The 20,611-nt window shown below is 45.1% G+C and overlaps 4 protein-coding genes across 4 annotated transcripts in view; 1 reads left to right on the top strand and 3 right to left on the bottom strand.

Annotated features, from left to right (window-relative positions):
• LOC135367879 (uncharacterized) overlaps positions 1-10,362 on the bottom strand; it is a 137,803-nt gene extending 127,441 nt beyond the window's left edge. Inside the window, exon 1 of the mRNA XM_064600981.1 lies at positions 10,317-10,362. The gene's annotated coding sequence lies outside the window, so the exon portion shown is untranslated. The remainder of the gene's footprint in view (positions 1-10,316) is intronic.
• LOC135367866 (uncharacterized) lies at positions 1,798-3,321 on the bottom strand. Its single transcript, XM_064600970.1, has 3 exons — positions 3,131-3,321; positions 2,293-2,828; positions 1,798-1,911 (listed from the first exon to the last, which is right to left on the bottom strand). The coding sequence occupies exons 1-2, from the start codon at positions 3,134-3,136 to the stop codon at positions 2,295-2,297; spliced, it is 540 nt and encodes a 179-aa protein (XP_064457040.1). The 5' UTR covers positions 3,137-3,321; the 3' UTR covers positions 1,798-1,911; positions 2,293-2,294.
• On the bottom strand, positions 3,958-5,972 carry LOC135367865 (acanthoscurrin-1-like). Its single transcript, XM_064600969.1, has 3 exons — positions 5,782-5,972; positions 4,270-4,947; positions 3,958-4,112 (listed from the first exon to the last, which is right to left on the bottom strand). Exons 1-2 carry the CDS (start codon positions 5,785-5,787, stop codon positions 4,273-4,275), a joined length of 681 nt encoding a protein of 226 aa, XP_064457039.1. The 5' UTR covers positions 5,788-5,972; the 3' UTR covers positions 3,958-4,112; positions 4,270-4,272.
• Positions 10,363-17,181: 6,819 nt separating the features above from the next.
• Positions 17,182-19,561, top strand: LOC135368594 (collagen alpha-2(I) chain-like). Its single transcript, XM_064601982.1, has 2 exons — positions 17,182-17,253; positions 18,032-19,561. Exons 1-2 carry the CDS (start codon positions 17,239-17,241, stop codon positions 18,722-18,724), a joined length of 708 nt encoding a protein of 235 aa, XP_064458052.1. The 5' UTR covers positions 17,182-17,238; the 3' UTR covers positions 18,725-19,561.
• The last annotated feature ends 1,050 nt before the right edge of the window (positions 19,562-20,611 follow it).

Below are 20,611 nucleotides of genomic sequence, written 5' to 3'. Positions count from 1 at the left end.
GAAAAAAGAAAAAAAGACAGGAGGGAAACAAACAAACAAACAGACAGGAAACAAAGACCCAGAGGGGAAAGCAACCTCCCATCAAAACAGTCACAAAACGCCGCCAAAATTGTTTCAGGAACGGTTTCAACCCAACAGTCACAACACAGGCAAGGCTGTCGCAATAACAGTCAGAAACAGCGCCAAAATTGTTTCAGAAACAGACACAACACAGACAAGGCAAGGTTGTTGTTGCTGCTGTTAAATTTTCACTCATGAAACGAGTCAACAATAACAAAATTACACGCGATCATGTGAGAAGAGGTCTTCTAAATGCGACATCAACTTTATTTCGATGATGATGGTGATGATGATGATGCCGCATGCGATATACATACTCGACGCCATTGCTCGCAGAAATTTGCTGATAATGCAATGATGGACCTCACAGTTGGGATAGAAGTCCAACATTGTCCAGGAGGGTTCGTAGCGCCTTGAGGGCACAGTGTTGGCGGGCTGAATTCGACCGCGGACTGAGTAATTTTGTCACAGTCAGATGAGAGTGAGAGTCCATCTATACACTGTAAGCGTTATTCGAAAGCCTCTCGTTGTTCGGGCGATGAGGAATGATGTGTTCCAGATTTTCCAAGTCACCACAGTGTTGTCATCTAGGAGAGACCACTCAGAACAAGTGGTATTGTCACTGAGCAGTAAAAGCGACATAATTTGCCGCATCCGATGAGATTTAGAAGCCAGAGAAAATGAAAGGTAGTGATCACGAATGGACGTTATAAGCAGTATTTGTGAAGTCGACCCAGAACACGTATTTAGAATGACTTCACTTATGTCTGTGAGCATTGCAATAGGAGATTTATCTACCGACGCGAAGACAAAATAGGTGTCAATCGCGTCATCTGTTTTGTAAACTGCTGAGAAGTACGTGGAAAGCCCCTTTGGTCTACATCAAACTATACCTTACACGGAACGAATAATAACATCCAGATTAGCCTGCAGCTTGTAATAAGACCTTACTAGACACACATTTGCAACCCTCTGTATACGCCACTCACGCAGATTACACTAATATGTAATTCGAAAATATCTGGTATTTAGACTGCGTAACGCTTCAGAAAAGCACACTTATCTCATCCGGCATCAGGCCGGCTACATATGGCATCAGGCATCATTTCATCATCATCTCCCTGCATTCTTTCTTTGAACCCTCCACCATCCTACCATAATTAGATTTAACATATGCTTCCAAAGTGCAATATGGTTCATCCAACTGAATGAGCACAGAGTCAAACGAGGGGAACGTACGATACCCACATATAACAGCTGGGTAAGTCTGTACGAACGCTGAAGAGATTCCTCATCGGTGTCCTCAGTAGCTTCGATAGTGCTTCGGAGATGCGCTGCGGTCCTCAATCTGCTCGTGCGTAGACGACTACCAAAGTTACTGAGGAATCTTTTCAACCTTCGTGCAAGCGGTCCTGTAGAACTTTTGAGTATAACGACACCCGGATATCCTAAGCTGACTTCCAATTAACAACAAAAAAAAAAAAAAAGAAGAAGAAAGAAGAAGAAGAAGAGTGCGAATTATACGACATTTCCATTTTTCTAGCCCAGAGCTTCAAGTGAATCGACCATCATATCTGCTCGCCCAACAGTGCGTCTATTGTCGCGAACCGTGTTCTCAACTTTGTGTCACATGATAGAAGGATATAGGTGACGCTGTAAAGCCGCTTGCAAGTAAACAAACGCAACAAAGACTATACTTCCACGTGATACAAAGCAATACAGCACAAGACAGGAAGATATAATATAAATACTTTATTGAAGCTTAATTTAGTTTCCAATGCCACGAACTTGACCGCTTCTTTTAACAGGTACTTGATGACGTGGTGTGACTAGGTTGTGTGTATATTGGCCCTGCAATGGAAAACGCACATGTTACATCCATTCCATCCTGATATCTCTGGTGTGTACAGCAATGATAGCTTCACCTGCTGAAACTTCGACAAAAATTAGGAGTTGTAGTTTGCCTGTCTGACAACCTGAGAACGCGGAGGGTGTAAAACTATAGGCCGTGCTGCCCTTTATGTGACAAAAAGTTACCGTTACCTCATAAAGTCCGAGATCAACGTACTTCAACGATAGGACCCGATATGTGAAGTACAATGAGGGACACAATTGAAAAAGCCATTAGAGCGTGTAAAAAAAAACTTTCCTGTCATTAGGCGCGCGCACTGCTATGCACTGACTAATACTTTTCTTAGCCGCTACAGATTCGTTTGGAAATGCTGTACTCACCTCTAGTAACCGCCGTGTCCAATGCCATGTCCAATGCCGTGTCCAATGCCTCCAACACCTCCGTGGTGCCCGTATCCAGACTGTCCATAACCGGACTGGTGCCCGGCGGATCCACCTTGGAATCCAGCGGCCCCTTGGTGGTGACCAGTGCCGAAGTTCTTGCTGTCGCTTGATGAGAACCCGGTGCTGTGGCGGTACCCCTGAGAATCGCTGAAGCGGTTTACGTTGCTATGGGCGCTGCCACCAGCAAATCCTCCAGATCCTTGCTGGTACCCTCCAGCTCCTGCTTGATGGGCTCCCTGGAATCCACCGGCATTGTGGCCATAGCCTCCGCCGTAGCCCAAGCCGCCGCCACCAATAGGGTGTCCGATGCCTCCCCCATAACCGACTCCACCGTAACCGATACGTCCGTCGACCTTTTCATCCTTCTTCTCGTCCTTCTTCTCGTCCGTAGCTTTTGCAGTCTTTTCGGCTTCCTTCTTTTCTTCTGCAAGGGCGAAGCAGAAGACTGCGCAGATAACGGCAGCGTAGAGCACCTGAAAAAGCAGTAAAAACGTGAGCATGAAATAGAACAAAGAGCGAACTCCAAAGCAACGTCCGTTATCATTATTCAATTTGAACGGCGCCGTTCAATGCACACCTGTGAAAGTTAATGGCTCGAGTTTGCTCCATCTTACTTTTTGGAGTAAAATTAATCGTTTTTTGGTTTTGTTTTTTCTGACAAAGAACTGTTTATTTTGCATACAATTCGAGCTGGGTCACTTCCACAAAAGGACAGCCTTTTGTTACGTCAGATATGTTATAATATACAGAAATATAGTACACTGGCGACCCTTACCTTCATGGTTGTAAAGGCAGGCAGGACAGTCTTGAACACGAAGCGAACAGTTCCAAAAATCGCCGTCGGTCTTCTATATATACCCCATTTCGAAAACGCAGAAAGAAAATGCCCAAACAGAAAAATCAAAGAACAATAAGAAAGAGAGAAGTGTTTGACTAGAAAAAGACAAACAAACAATCAGGTGATCTTCCCCAACTTTCTCCGCCTTTCAGGCAGCACGACTGCCGGACATTGGGCGACACTCACCGCGGTCGACCTTGCGTACATGAGAGGAGGAAGCTCACTCAATAAAACAAGAAACGCACTCTGCCAGAAAGAAATGCAAGCGCGGTTTGATGGTATCGCCAAATCACCTTTACAGAAACAGGTTTTCTTTCAATTAGGAGGGGAAGCGGGATCGTCCAGTGCGTTGGGAAATGTCCCCCCGTTTCTTTGAATACGATGCCAACGTCACAGTCAGATGTTGTGAGATTCCGCATACAAGGGCGAAGTTCATACCGATGCGACGTATTTGCTTGTTTCTTTGTTTGTGAAAGCCGCAAGAATTAACTAATAATATATTATCTAATACTTTAGTGTGCTCCATTGTGACAAACGAGGAAAGGCTAACAAAGCAGGCCTGAGAGTCAGCCAGATAGAGCAAGAGTTGCGCATCCAGCGTTCGTACCATGTCTACGATCCACGAAAAGTCAGGATCTTACCCTTTCGCTCGTTTTAGCACGACACTTTCCCAATCGTCACTTTCTCTTCGGCACCTTTCGAATGTGGAGCATGCACTGTGTTTAATCTGATCTGTAAAGCAGTACAACGAGGGTAGACAGGAGTGAGTAAAAGTTATCGTAGTTTATTGTCACGGTTCAAAAGAGAAACAGGACATAACAACAAAAGTTGGTAAAGGATGAAGCTTTGGGTTCGTTGGCTGTGTCAGGATCTTCCAACTTGGTGCTTGGCGAGCTTGACTAGCCTGGGTCTCGGAGATCTAAAGAGAAAGAGACGTCTCTAGATAAATGTGTTTTGCGTCGTTTTCAAAAGGCAATACTCAGAAAACGCATGAGCCAGTGGTGTTGTATCTTTGTCACTAAGCTCTAAGGGTATCCTGCCACCAACAACTAACACACGATAAAACTTTATCGTACTTTTTAGTAAACGCCTCCAACTCCTCCAACGGCCTTGCCAACATTGCTGCCGTATCCGCTAGATCCAAAGCCTGCCTTGTGTCCAGCGGCTCCCTTGTTGAATCCTGCAGCGCCCTGGTTAAAACCGGTACCGAAATTCTTGGCGTCGCTAGCGGAGAATCCACTGGTGTGGCGATAACCCTGAGAGTCGCTGAAGCTTCCAACTTTGGATGCGGATCCTCCACCAGAGAAGGCACCGGCTCCCTGCTGGTATCCTCCAGCACCTGCCTTCTGAGCACCCTGGAATCCACCAGCGCTCTGGCCAAAGCTACCGGCATGGCCCAGACCACCGAATCCGTGGTGACCGAGTCCACCGAGTCCACCAAGGCCAACACCACCGAGACCAGCTCCGCCAAGTCCGGCTCCAGCCAGCCCAGCACCACCAAGTCCGGCTCCAACCAGCCCAGCGCCGCCAAGTCCGGCTCCAGCTAGCCCAGCGCCACCAAGTCCAACTCCACCGAGCCCGCCACCTACAAGTCCTGGGCCGTAGCCCCCAACGCCTCCGAGACCTCCGAGACCTCCGAGGCCCCCACGGCCTTCTACCTTGCCGTCCTTCTTCTCCTCAGCCTTGGTTTCCACCTTAGCTTCTTCGGCATAGGCGACGCAGAGCAGAGCACAAAGGGCTACGGTGTAGAATGCCTGAGAAAAGTGGTTCGGCTTGAGTTGGTACATTAGGATAAAATACCGTGCTCTGTCCAATATAAAATGGAACGACGTCTTCCTGGCCAATAGGCTGGTGACAAATTTGCGGTTTCTAGAGTGTGTTACGCCCAAAGCGATCATTTAAAGGGTAGCTCCTTCACGAGATGATAGACAACATGCTCCGCCCACTTGCTTTTGCCCTGTACCATGACATGTTATCGTCTGGTCTACAAAATTTCAACACGCCAGTCGCTCTCAAAACCAACCCTTTCTGTTTACTCTTCATAGGCTACAAGCACAGGCAAGCTCAAAACCCGGAGATAACTTGATGATATCGCGCTACTGGGAGTAAACAAGACTCATGTGATGTTTGGCTGCTTTGAGTTGAGAAGACAAGTACTTGAGGCTCGATGTCGAATACCACAAATGACCCACTTTCTGCACGCTAGTTCGAGCTCCATTCGCAGTAAGTGCCACAATCTCTGCCGCTAAGTCTGGCGGCTATCCGAGTAAGGCCCTGTCAACAACTTTTCTGGTGATCCTGGCGCTCGCAGCGCTAGGGGCCTAGAACCTACGTGCGTCAAGCTACAAGACGTTCGCAAATGTTGCTTTACAAGCGAATATATCTTAAGGCAATTAGTTTCAATAAGATTTTTCCAATAAAGAATTTAATAAAGATGCAATAATCTGTATATACAGAACATATTCGGCATGAAGGACCTCTCTATTCCATAGACCGTAAAGCGTAATTTTGTGGACATTGTGCTTTGACTTTTATACCAACGTGGACCATGGAACTTTGCGCCCCAAAATAGTGAAATAATATCTTACCTTCATCCTGAGACTGGAGAGATCTTCTTGAGTACTAGAAGTCGAGGTAGCAAGTAAGAGATCCACCTGAAGTTGTGTGATGCCTCTGCCATGTTGTGGGTCCTTTTTATACCCAAGTCTCCCAGGCTTTCACGTAAAGTTCCAACGTCACGACAAGGTAAAAGGCATCCCGCTTTCCCACGAGACTAATTCGTATTATAACAAAACGGATGACGTTACATTGTTGCGAGAAGGTTGTGTACATAAAAATACAGGAGAACTAAGCTGGTACATTTCCCTTTTTCTTGCAAGTGCAACTGTGTTTCGGAACTGGTTCCCACCGGCGATACACGGAGCAGTATTGCAGCTTACGCCGGTAACGTCGTTTCAGGGAATGCGACGGGGGTCTTAATAGCCCTGAAGGGTTCGAGGTTGCAAATTACGTGGGGATGTATGAAAAGATGTCGTCCGGGTCGGGTCATCAACTGCAATCATCCTATAGGCGTGATATTATTTTTTTAACAGAGCGTCCTGCAGATAACTGTGCGGGATAATTTTTTCTTCATTTATTTGATTCAGTGGAAATCGTCTGAAAGTTGTTGGATCCTTGGAACGTCTATGCGTGTATATCATGCTGGAATTGCACATCAGGGGGGCGCGAGTCAAAGCAGATTGGCTTTACAGCCTATGAATGCAGAGTAGCGAGTTCTAATTTTTTGTGACCAATCCCTTGCATGACCTTTTTTAATATCCCCCTCCTGCCCACGTTCGAGACGCATAAAGGAACTTTTTTACTTAGAATTTAACGTCTTTACGATTGTTCATGTAGCTTGCACTTAGGACATTTAAGTCTTACGGTACGGTGTAGGGTGAAATTAATTAAATTAATGTGGTAAATAACTTAGTTCTAGTTATTAATGAATATAAATTAATAAAATTATTTAATTAAGCAATTAAAAATGAATTTAACAGTCATCAAAGTAAATTATACGCTCAAAACGTCTCAACAGTGGGGTCGTTCCAGCGGAGTGAAACCAGTATTTTTTTTTTTTTTTGCTTTGTGTTCCTTTTGTTTAGTATTTGTCATTGCAATATGTTGTCAAAATGGCTCGCAATGGTGAGCGTGACTAGAATTTTTATGGCGCACAAGCAAACCAAGCTACAGTGTGTCAAACAATGGTGAACGCTATCCTTGGTAGCGATCCTTGGTATAGAGTTGTTCCAACATCTCCACATTTCTCTTTTAAACCAACCAAACAAACCAATACGTCTGTTTACTCTATGAAACGAATCCGTTCGTATAGAAAACGCTCTGCACCAGGTCCTGATGGGATTACCTACAAAGCGATCGCTAGCTTTGGCCCTCATACATTAAACTTGATGTTGGTATTGACCAACAACAGCTGGCGTGAAGGTGTCCTCCCCGAATCCTGGAAGACGTCTCAGATCATTCCAGTCTTAAAACCAGGCAAGTCTCCACGAGAGCTGGGTTCCTTTCGCTCGGTCATTCTGACGAGCTGCCTGTGCAAGGTAATGGAGCGTTTAATTCTCAACAGAATCGAATGGTACTTGGAGTCGAACAGGCTCCTTCCTGACTGTATGGCAGGGTTGCCGGAGGTCCCGCTGCGCAATGGCATGCCTACTCGACCTAGCTGCAAGTATTGAAGAAGAACGGGCTAACGGACGACTAACGGTCGCCGTTTTCCTTGACATTAAGAGTGCCTGTGACAGTGTCACACATGTGCATGTGCTACGCTTCTTGTATAGGCTGCGTTTAACTGGACGTTCACTTCGGTGGATTGCGGCATATCTGCAGGATCGCAAGGTGTTCATGCGCACAGGCAGCGGTGACAGCCACTATCATGCACAGGAAACGGGGGTGGCTCATGGTGATGTTTTCAGCCCTTTGCTCTTCAATGTTATACTCTCGTTCTTGCCACAGTTGCTACCACGGGGAGTGGAAATCAGTTTCTATGAGGATGATATCTGTCTCTGGACTTTAGGAAAGTAATGGCCGGCATTGCAGTCCCGGCTGCAGGGCTCCCTTGACCTGGTGATCAGATTTCTCACACAGCGGGGTATGGAAGTCTCTCCGGTAAAGACGGTCTTCCTTCCGTTCACGCGGAAACGGTTGCCGAGGTTACAGCTGGAGGTAAATGGATATGCCGTGTCACGGAGTTACACATCACCGGTTCCTTGGAGTCATCGTTGATCGTTCGCTCTCCTGGAGACCTGAAATCCTAAGCTTCAAGAGCAAGTTGCATGCTCGTACCAATATCCTACGCGCTTTCGCAGGTTGTCGATATAGTCGTCGCTTCTTACATATGATCGAAAAACCACCTCCCCAAACTGCTCCATGTGCGACGTTGTGGAGGATGTCGAGCACATCTTGATGTCCTGCGTACGGTACACCGAAGCTCGTCACTCAGTGTCTCAAAAGTACTTGGGCCCTGGCATCGCAGTGTCAGACACCGGCTGTTCTCCGCCGTAATGAAATTTTTCCGGGACATTGAAGCAGACAACAAGTTTTGAGCCTATGAGGGCTTTGTGAGTGTGGGTTTTGTTGGACTGTTTGCGTGTTTGCGTGTTCCGTGACAACTCAGTGTGCGTTTGCATTTCTTTTCTGTCGAATCACCGCCATTACTAATCATCATCATCGCAATCATCATCCTCTTTATTGGCATCATCATTGCAGGAGAGTTTGAGAGTTTGAAATGAGAGTAGATATGAGAGTTTGATGAGTATTGAGATGAAAAAAAAAAACGGAAGATATTGAATTCGTCACTGACGAATTCTGCTACTCCCACAAAGGAAATGAAATGAATGAAAGGAGAAAGAAAACTGAAAAGATGAAAAGGTAAAAATAGAAGTACATCACCCCTCCCAGTCGCCGACCTGTACGTGCATATGCGTACCCACATCCCCTAGAAGTGAACTGAAGTGCAAGAAACTAACAGGAACGGGGAACTTGACGACACATGCCTAGAATGCGGTCATAAAATGCAGATTCCATCTCACTGCTCACAATGAAGTTGACAAGCGCTGACAACGCCGCATCTCTCTTCCCAGGTTCCCATACACCCAGCACCTTGACTATATAGAAGGTTCTATTGTCCAAGCGGTCTAGAGCAGACTTCAATGTAGACCTTTGGGATGCATATCTTGTGCAATGCATAACGATGTGTTCCGTGTTTTCCAGAGATGCACACACTGGACAGTTTGCAGGAGTTTCCCGCCAAAGTAACTGGTGCAAGTAACGTGGAGTTGCGGGCCTCATACGAGTGAAGCCAAAATATCCGTTTTATTTTTCTTAATCAAATCGAATCAAATAAATATCTAGATTCTTCTACAAAATTTCTCTCGGCTTGTAGTCGCATCCAATCAGAGAAGAACAATATTATTTGGTCAATGATACGTGCCGACAAAAACGCCGCCGAATGTTTCAAGGTGACACAATCTCGATAAAAGCTGGCAGTTTTCGTTAGCAGGGCATATCACTTCCGTAATTCTCCATCAAGACAGAAATGTCACCCTCACTTCCTTTCCCTTTCCGCTTTCTCCTGGATATCTTCTGGAGGTTTTCTTTGAAGAGCGGATGTAGCTCCTTTGGCAATTTTATCACTTACGCGCAGCTCTGCTGAATCTCGCAGCTCCGGAAAAGACTTGCATCATGATTTGCTCGCTTACCAATACGACTTCCTGCCGTTTGTGGCAACAAATAAACCATTCTCCAAACGCGGCAACAACAACAGACACACGAAGAATGATCATGAATGAGATGTGCCTATTAATTTGTGGCTCACATCCCCGGGGCACACTGCACAGTACGTGATATGAAATGATGAGATTATGAGGGAATACCCAAGCAGCACAATGTACTGAAAGTCGAGTGCAATAGGGGTGGACGGGTAGGTGGAAGGCCTTGAACAGACTCGTGAAACTAAAGAACGTTGATAAGACACATACCGTCCACCCCTATTGCACTCGACCTCCAGTACATTGTGCTGCTTGGGTAACTATCAACGTCCTTGGTATGACGTAACGTTACGTACGCCGCGCAACATCTGTAGCGTCACAGTTACCGCATGAACTCGGTAATGACCAAGTAACGTCGTTGCACAATGCATAAAAGTAACAATATGAGTTGAGACCAACTAAAGCGTGTAAAGAAGGACCAGTGTCCCTAAGAGAGGAACGGGAATCAAGACAGTGTATGAACGGTGTTCCATGACATTGGACCAGGTGGGACTGATGCCTGCGCGAACGGTGCCTCAGTAATGCTGCTCAACCGGTCTCGTAGAACCCACAAGGGGTGTATGTTGGGCTAGATGGTTTCAACATTCGCTAGACACGGCGCAAATAGTGGACGCAAGACTCACACGCACGACAGGTGTCGCACAGAACCTATCTTGCACTGCGATAGAGATCATAGCCCACGGTCACATGTTCCATATCTGCCAAACGCAGCACAGTTAAAAGTCGGGGTGAAGGCCACTCTGAGACGAAACCTATCTTATTTCGAACTCCAATGGTGGTTGTAGTGCAGAAACACTTACAGTGACTTGCATGTGCATGCAGTCGCGTCAGTGCAACGTGCCTCAAGCTTCGTTGGTTGTTCCGTTCGCTCTTCGTTCTTTTCTACACTGAATCCACACCGGCATACAATACTCTGTGCTGCAGATAAGTGTCTACGCAGCCGAATGCGACAAGTGTGAATAACCAGTGTCTAAGTGCAAGTGAACATCTCTATCACCGTATACGTACTTCTGCTTGTACTGTTGAATTGCTGTCCTCATGCTGTGAGGTGACTCAATATTCCATTCCACCACATTACTGCCAGTAATGGGGTATGGTATCGCTCCTGGCGATGAAACACCTCACACATCATCATTTAAATAAAGCTGTTGTTGTAGTTGTTGCTTGTGCGCTTTCTGGCTTGGTCGTACATGCAGGAACGCCGTTCGTAGAATTCGGGTTCTGTTCAAGTTCTATAATAACGGTCTGTGCGGCAACAGAAGTAGTTTGTACAAAATATAATTATTGTTGAATATTCTAATCGTTCCGTCTCAAAATGTGAACCACTCTTCACCTCGACAAGATACAGCAAAACAGTATTTGGAAATTAATTACTACTAGCGTAGACTTTGTCGCAACTAACGTCCCTATTTTTTATCTGTCATCTTCAAAGTATAACCAGTCCCAGTATATAATCAATTCTTCTTGCTTAAACGTTTCAGGATATCAATTTTTGTCCCTGCTAGCTTATACCCTCGTTAGCGCTTGTCAATTACAACATGCACTGCACCCAGCAACAAAACGAACGTGAACCTTGTCCCCCCCCATGAATAGCTTCAGTTCAAGAACCTATCAGCACACACCACACCCTGAAGCAAACGATCGGGGTTTTCCAGCGCGTTCTCCGAAGTGGCTCCGAGCATTCAACCAGTTAATTCTATTCCAAGAGGGCCAGCGACATGACAAAAACACGTGAAAGAACTTCGGCACTCATGCGTGACAACCGCATTATCTGGCTGTGAACTCCATCAGCGCTAGCGGGATGGGAATTTCCCTCGGTGTATCCAAACACGGCGGCCACTGATTGTCTTCTATTTGCAAATAGTCTGCAGGAAATCCACAGTTTACAAAGCGCACCATGAGTTTGAAGGCCAGCGTCGAGCGGAGATTAGCGGAGTTGTGAGTAAGCGCGGAAGCAGCCTTGGGAAGAAACCGCAGGGATATTACCGTGCGCATGTGGCGCCATTAATGGGTTACGATGGGTTACTGATGCACAAGTGCACAGTTGTTGCGACAAAGGTAAGAAAGAGAGAAATAGTTGAGTTTCAGTTCTAATTTTACAAATATATATATATATATATATTCGAATTCGTCATCTTATGAATTCTGCTACTCTCATAATGCACCCCTCAATGAATCAAACCCACAAAAAGGGAGAAAGAGAGAAAAACATCACCCCCTCACTCCTCCCGAACTGCATATGCACACGCATATCTGCATCCCCTAGTACGTAGTGCACAGAATCGCGAAAGACTAAAACTGGAATAAGTCACACAACGCATACGAGGTATATCTAGCAGGCGGTTCTAAAAGACTGCTTCGATATGCTCACTATAAAGTTTACAAGTGCTGGGAACGCTGCATCTGGCTTTTTGGGTTCCCACACACCCAGCACATTTCCTATATCGAAGGTTACCATTGTCCAAGTGGTCGAGAGCAGATTTCAATGTACGAGTTCTTTGGGGTGCATACCTTTTGCAGTGCATGAGGATGTGCTCCGTGTTCTCCACAGTTCCCGTGATTTGGTCTGTGCTTGTTCTATCGCCTCCACGTAGGACGAGCGAAAGTGGCGTTTCTTTTTTCTTCCTTTTTTTGGGGAGTGGGGGTGCGGGGGTGGGGGGTTGTTTATGGGAGTAGCCGAATTAATCGTGGCATGAATTCAGTCGCTCCTCCCTCTTTTTTTCGCCAACATCCAAGTAATCTTCCACAGTTGCACACACTGGACAGTTTGCTGAACTAGCCCTGCTGACCATACGGGAAACCTGTGCAAACGTGTCGGAACAGGTCGCGGTGATTGTATCGCATTTCGTTCAATGTCCTATTGCGGACTTTTTCCTTTTCTTTTACTTTCTTATTGAACGTCGTCATCCCCTCCCTTATTACGGTCAATGTCTCATTACGACCAATAATTTGACCGCCCTTTGACCGAACTGAGATTTTGAACGTAATGAGACATCTGGCCGTTATGAGACATTGACCGTAATGAGCCAGACTTTGACCGAAATGAGATGCTATCGCGGTCGCGGTATCTGAGAAAGAAACCACGGTAAGAGCACTGGAATCACTTTCACTGGAGCTATAGGAACCTCAGTGAGGGACAGTGGAACTCATCAAATCACCTGATATTTTCGCTTAATTATTCCTTACTTTTTATTTTCGAACACTCTCGTGCGAGAGTAACTTTACTCCTTCGTTACTTTTTCCTTTTACTTGTTCAAATTTTAATTTTTTGACATTTTTCTCCTACAGTCTCAAGCAGACGCTGAGCACTCAGCGTCACGGAGTACCTCGATTCCACATCCACAAGGATCCACATTTGTGGAACCACCATCGCTATGTATGCATATTTATTTATTTATTTTTCTTCATATGCCCAATCCAATTCACTCTCTCGCATACACCAAGATAACTGGGAGCCACTTTTCCACAAGCTAATGGCGTTTTGATTATTATTCTGTGATTTAGATAAAGATAAAACAGGTTTGTTCGCTTTGTAAAGAAGACATAGAGAGGAACTGACCCAACCTTACACTGAGCTATCTGGTCCCGCAAAGATAAAACTGGAATAATCGCCCTCTGCAGCGATTTTTCTGTAACTGCTTTGTTTTCTTAGTGCGACTGCAGAATCTCATCATGACAAGTAGTGTCCCTGTGGTGGGATCTCCACGTTGCATGGAAACAATGGCAGGTCATTTTGTTTTGTTCGTAACAACACCCTCGCTGCCCGTAAGCTATCACCTTGCCCCTCAGTGACGCGAACTGTAGTCCCCTTCATGTGTTTCATACTGTGGGTTCACATTGCGAGGTTCCGCGACATTTCATCGAACGCCGTTTCGTCGAAAAGTGAACGTTTCATCGAACGCCGTTTCATCGAAACTGTGACGCCCGTTTCATCGAATCGCTTCTATTTCACAGAAGGCGCCAGAGCCTGGAGGGTTCAATCTAGGGAGCAATCTAACCTCAGTCTCGATCGCGTGCCATTTATGCCCAAAGATTCTGAATCTAACCTCAGTCTCGAACGCGTGCATTATGCAAAACACCTAACCTAAAAAATAATAAAAAAAACTCAGTCGATGCATCGACCTACAGGGTGTTTGCTCTAACGTGTCTAGAAATTTTATTTAAAGCGAGCGATAAAAGAGAAACAAGCGCTACTTTTCAGTTACTTGACTAAGAAACAGGCGCTAGAAGTGAAGCAGTACCTGTTTCGTACTCAAGTAGCAGAAAAGTACCATTTGCTTTCTTTTATCGCTCGCTTTAAATATAATTTCTGGGCACGTTAGAGCAAGCACCCTGTATATACACAAGTAGTCAGCGCAATACCCAGTCACGACATCGTTGCGATTAGTGGATAAAGGCTAGCGATCCTAGAAAGCCATCTTAACCTAAGAGAATACCTGGCGGTGCCAGTCGTATTACCGTCTTCCCGCCCCTTAGTCAGTTTAGCCTTACTTTACATCGAGTGCATTAGAATGATTGCTGTGAGTGACAAAAAAAAATCGTGTGCGTGCTTTACTTTTTAGTAATTAACTGATCGAATTCAATACCAATTTATGAAGATTAATTAATTAATTAGTGAAGTCACGCGAAACAAACTGTAGCAATGTCTCCTGATTAAGCACCGAGCGATTTAGTGGCTACCCATGCAACGTAAACAGCACGGCAGGTGTTACAAATGACCACACACAACAACAGCGCCACCAGCCAGTAATAAAAAACAACCAACGGGGGAACCAGTTTCGGAAATGTTGCTCCCTGCTTCATCAAGGGAACCGCTCTCCGCCATTTTACGAAGTTCAAGATAAATAATGCAATTACGAAGCTGCTGACGTTAGCGAAATAAGACAGTGAAATAGGGCGCCCAGAACTGGCGCTTTCCGAGAACAAGGTGTTACACTATTCGCGTAAAAAGTGAAACTCGCGCGATACATAATTCAGATGCCTTCGAGCGCCTGCAACAGCTGTGAAGAGAGAGGTTAAGGCCATTCTCAAGGACAGATGGAGCAACAAGAGTAAGGAAAAGAGTTCGAAAATAGTTTTATGCGAGCTTTATCGAACGCGTGACTGTAAATGCTGCACCTTGTACGGAATTCAAGTTGTTCACTACTTTGGTTACTACAAGCTCTACTAACGAGACCGAACGGAGCTGATATGCAGCTGATATCCTTCCATTTTCAGTTATCACTCTCTCTCTCACACACACACATACACACACTTTTTGTCTGTTAATTTGAAGAGCGTCATAAGATCACATTGTTGTGAGGCTGACGAAGGAATGTCCAGTGCAACAGTGTCAGCTCACACGAACGTTGAGGAAATTCCTCTGCCGTCCTCCGTAGTTTTGCCAGTGCACAAAGAAACAGCAGCATTGAGGATGGTAACGGTTGCCGGAAGCACTACCGAAGCTACTTACGACGTCATTAAGGAATTCTCTGAACGTTCCAACAAGCGGGCCCAGTGGTTAGGTACAGCAGACAAACTAGTTACTAGCTGTGAAAATAATTAATAATAATAACAATGTAAATAATAATTACGCAGATCTTGTACGAATGACTGACCTGCATGAACATGCGGTTCAGAGGTTTTCTTTGTGCTTTTTTTTTTAATTGCGTGTTCGGTACAGAGTGACAGGTCACGAGTTATAACATTCTTTTTCTGACTTCTGATCACAATTTTGTTTCACTCTCCAATTGTAATCATTCGACTGACGATTAAGTTTCTCCTAAACACAAAGTGGCAGGAGCGTGACAATTTCCTAAAAGTCACACGCGTAATAAATTTTTAGGAGACGTGCGATGTGTCTACCTCTTTTTACAAACTGTTACTGTTGTTGGGCATGAAGGTTGAAAGGGAATATATCTAAAGTGGCGTTAAACGCTTCGAACGGTAGGGAGACCGGGGACAGTTGTCGCAGTTTTTACTCCTGATTTTGCTGTGACGAGAGTACGTTCGTCAGGTTGATTAAACCAACGCTGTATTTTAATGTGATCTCTGACTACACAACGCACATATTAAACTAACGCTGGCTCTCAAAAACAGTATATAAAAAGCATTTGCGGGGAGGTCGTCAAGTGTGACAATACGCCCCAGTAGCGGGGCAGGTTGTCACACGGGCTGCATGGGGCAGGTTGCTTCAGCTGAATTTTCTCGTGATCTCTATTGTGGAGGTGTATCGAATGGAATACTCATTGGAAGCGCATATGGAAAGCAAACTAAACCAGCAGAGAAGAAAGCCTTACAGTTTTATATTTACACGTCTGTCCTAGCTGTACAGGATTCATACGTGCTAGACATAACTGGCTGTTGACCGGCATTGACAATGTAATCTCTAAGATGTACCAAAAACGCTACTGAAACACTTTCGCGCAGATATAGCTCGTGCGGTCAGTCGCTCTACCGGTTGAAGCACGTGACAACCTACCCCACCTGATATGGGACAACTGACCTCTATAGGACACCCGCAGTGACTTTACCTCAGCAGTGGACTTACCTGTGGAACGTATATTCCGCTGAAAATCCGCGAAAATATATCCGAATGCTGAATAAACATTACGAACACGTGCATTCTTTAGAGCTTTAGTGTACGCCGTGAAAAATTTGAAAATTGCAAGAACGGAAAATTTTACTTACTCGTGACTGAAACAAGTCTTGTGCTGTGTGTACCTTGCCATACTTTCCATGACAATGAAAGTTTCTTCAGTTAGTGCTTGCGCGTACCGCTAACAGCTGCTCTGCTTCGTTTTCTTTAAGTAGCGAGTGTGACAACTGGCTCGTGTGACATCTCTCCCCGGTCTCACCTACTACGAGTTCCCAACGCACGATGAAACACCCGAGAGAATAAATATTATATAGGGGCTAGGACGACTTAGGGTACTACTGTAGAAAATCCGTGCACCCAATTTAAAACTCCACCAACCTTGGTCGGTGGAGTTTTCATGGTGAACTACGTTCATATTGCATAAACTCAAACAGCTTCCCGCCAGAGTACAAACCATCGTGCGATTTACTGTAAATGCAGCAATATTTTACGTGCGCACAGGTTATTACTTCAAAAATGTTACTCACCCTTATAATCACTGATTATCGTACATAAAAATATGTTAATTTCAAAGCTATTTCGAAAGACATTCTGTGGCGGTTAAGGTGGCTTCACCGCACGCACTCGTGCAGTACGGTGCGGTCGCCCTAACATGCGCGAACTATTTGCGGGAACAAAGTGTTACCATTTTATGCCGATTTGAATCGCATTTGACACTCGAAAGACAAAAAAGCAGAAAAGAATATTAATGATGCGGATGGTCTTAATGAGAAGGAATGTTCGTTGAATTCAGTTCAACAAAAGTTTCGCTATGCCTTTTGCGTAGTTGATCCTCCGGAGCCATCTGACTGAAAACCAGATTGGAAACTTGAACGATCACCTTACAGTTGGCATTTCCGTGATGAGTAGTAAAAGACGTGCTCGCGCTGACCACGTCCTTTATCGCGAAACCCATATTGAGAAAGATGACCATGAAAATGTCGTAGCTATTAGGCACGTGGATCACACTAGGAGATATACTTTCTCTCGTTTACAAAACCGGTTTAGCCTGTAAGTGACATGCGTTGAATTATGCATATAAAAGCAAATCCACGTGCCACGAGTTCTTGTCAGTCTGTTCCTGTGTGACGACGCTAGGCTTCGTTATGGCTAGGAAACTTGTAAGTACGTTTCAGCGCATTGTTTGTCAACTCAAACGAATGGAAGTTCGACGTTAATGTTCTTAATAGACAGCGAGGCAATCAATGTGAGATATATGAAAACTTCTATTCTACTTCGAAACCAAACAATTAGTACACAAGATTTTTTCCGTTATAACTGACTCTTCTGTATTGCTGCTCTTCGCAAGAATGGTTATATGTTTCTAATTCCGGTAAATATACCTCTATGTGTGGCGATGAGTTTTGCTATGGTGGTACCTGGACGTCTAGTGATTCAACGTTGATATAGTTACAGAAAAAGTTATATATTAACTTAAACAGAAAAGGTTACAGTGCGCTGTCGATGTTGACTGCCTCCGTAATCTACATTTTTACGTGTCTCTGCTTTTGCAAGCAAATGTTACCTATACACATTATTAAGTGATTTGTCAAGTCTTCAGCAGATAATATACCCGTCAGTCCCATGTTGATTCTCTATCTCTACATGAGTGTTTTTCGATTAGATATCGCAGAGTTCTGCTGCCAGAGGGACACAGATAACTATGAGTTTGAACATCTATGTCCCACGTGAACCACACACTTTTATTTGTTGTGAGTTAACGTAATGTAGCGTCAAAATCTTGCACACAATAAATCTTCAATTGGAACTTAAGAATTCGTTCTGGAGCATAAATGTGACGCTGTCAAAATGCACCAAAAACTTTACGTCAGCGGTACTGGAATAAAAGGAGGAAAGCTGAAATTGTAGGACTTCTCTACAATTCTTCCACTGCTTTAGGTTGTCCTACTTGTGGCGTTGGCTGTCGCTCTCTGCCTCGTGAGCTGTGAGAAACCTAAAGACAAGCCTGGCAGGGATGCCTCCACTGCAGCTGCGGAGGAGGTAGAGGAAGATGGTGGCATCGAAGGTCGCAGGTTCCGTGGTCGGGGACACGGTCATGGCCGCAGAAAAAACGGGCATGGCAGAAGAGGTGGTCCAGGAGGCCTCGGCCAGGACGGTAAACTTGGAAATCCAGGATACATCGGAGATCCTGGTTACCTCGGTGACCCAGGACATGTTCACGGCCCTGGCAAACACGCCATTGGAGACCCTAGCTCCGCTGGGGTGCCTGGAATCGCAAGTGGGATCGTGGGCGGACCTGGTCCTCTAGGAATACCTGGAGTTGTCGGAGGTCCCGGCGTTGTGGGCAGCGGCTATGCCCAAGGGTCTAGTCAAGCAGGATTCAACAAGCAAGCGGAAGGCTTCAACCAGGGCAGCGGCGCGTTTGCAGCCGGTAGCAAGGTCACGAAAATTGAAGGGTTCAGACAGACGGAAGGTTATCGCACGGTTGAAGGCTTTGAGGAGACCAGTTTCAACCGGTACGGCACAGGTTCCGGAGCATTTCAGGGAGGGTTTAACCAACAGTCAGCAGGAAAGTTCAACGAAAAAGGTCACCAGGGAGGTTCTGTGAGTGGCGTTGGGAGACGACGATGACTGAAAAGATGAACTGAGACAGCAAGAATCTGCCTGGACCAAGTGTCGAGTGTGATAACTGGAGTGGTGTTCAAGTTGAGCTGCACCGATCTTGAGTGTCAATCAAATTGATCAATATATTAACGTATTATTAATTAACGTAATTCATGAATGGAACAAATGAATCAATATGTTATTTTCAGAATACTACTACAATTATGTTCTGTTCCTACGAGTGGAATCACTCCGTGGGCAACTTGTGGGCGTGACGTCACGTGCTTTATGCACGTGCCATATTTTCACCCCCACCCGTACAAAAGCATGTATTCCACACCCCCGTAGTGGCAATATGTGGCTATCTTGCTGACATCATGACTGTGGCCAAACGGAAAACGTCACATGGTTGGTAAGGCTTTTGTTTCAACGATGCGTTTTGCTGAAAGTTTCGTCATATTTCACACTTCTCAGGTGAACAGGTTAGACGTTTCAAACATATGTGGGTAGCAGAGCTAACTAAGTTTTGCAGAAAACATACTGAATTATGAGTCAATGAAAGTTATTTCCACAAAAGTTTGTGCCGCGATCCGTGGAGAAACGATTAGAATTATATTACAATTAGAGAAGAAATATATGGAGATGATGGCTCCTCAAAACACAGGAGCCGAATACTCCAAATTACTTTAAAAAATAAGAACTGGTGCACCTAATAAGCAGGTCAGGTCACCATAAGCAACACAAGCAATATATACGTCATAAGCAACGTCAGGTCACCATAGCGACTTGATGAGTTCGTAGCCTGCAAATAAATCATTGACGGCTGATTGATTGATGGGAACTCCAATTAAAACTTTGTCGGTACTCGTGCGTATTTGTGTTCTTGCTGAATAAATTGTATTTATTTCCCGCAACGATGTGTATTTCCCAGATACGTGTCTGTGCTGTCCGTACAGCACATACATATGTTATTGAACTGCGAATAGTCGTTTGTAACGAGGATTTTAACGAGTCGTTTGTAACAGTTGGATACAATGGCAGATGCAGGTTTGTGCCCTTGTAAAGGCGTGGTAATCACAAGCTGATAATCACAAGCTCTCAGAAAATATTTAGTATACGTTCCCCAGAGGAATAAAAGCCCGACATATGAGAGGTGAACACACAGCAACGCACAGACAGTTGAGAAAAAAGCTGCTGGATGATGGCCCATCTAAAGAAAACAAGGGCAAGGTTTGGTCACGTTTCTGTTCGCGTCACTTTGCTGCCGCTAGATTTTATGTAATGGTTCAAGAGGCTAGAAACATCAAGCAAGAAGTGCAAAAAGACGAAAACACAAAAAGACAAAACAATTACACTCTAACAGCAGAACTTCATCGCATAGCACGCTGTGCGCCAACCATTACCACGAATGATAGGGTTATCGCTCCCGATTCGAGGAGAGAGGAGGGCGTACGCCTTTATGTGGCAAATTGGATATATGATAACTGTCACAAAAAGGCGTACGCCCCCCTCTCTCCTCGTATCACGAGCGATCACCCTATCATTCGTAGCGATGGTTGGCGCACAGCGTGCTACGCGGTGAAGTTCTGTTTTTAGAATGCACGAATGATAAGGTTATAGCTTCTCATCCGGAGAGAGAGGGCGACGTAAGCCTTTTTGTGGGAATTTGGATATATGGAAATTGCCACAAAACGGCGTACGCCCTTTGTCTTCTAATCACAGGCGATAACCCTATCATTCGTGGCGATGGTTGGCGCACAGCGTGCTATGCGGTGAAGTTCTGTTTCTAGAGTGTACCGCAAGCAACAGAATCTGGTTGAGATTTGGCTGCCGTAGGAGGGCATTGAACCAACCAATGAATGAATGTCATGTTACTCAATCACAACAGCTCGTATCAAACATGATATCCTACGC

Source organism: Ornithodoros turicata, chromosome 9, assembly GCF_037126465.1.
Source record: "Ornithodoros turicata isolate Travis chromosome 9, ASM3712646v1, whole genome shotgun sequence".
Lineage (NCBI taxonomy): Eukaryota > Metazoa > Arthropoda > Arachnida > Ixodida > Argasidae > Ornithodoros > Ornithodoros turicata.
Note: the sequence above shows the minus strand (reverse complement) of the source record. Positions and strands in the feature narration are given on the sequence as shown.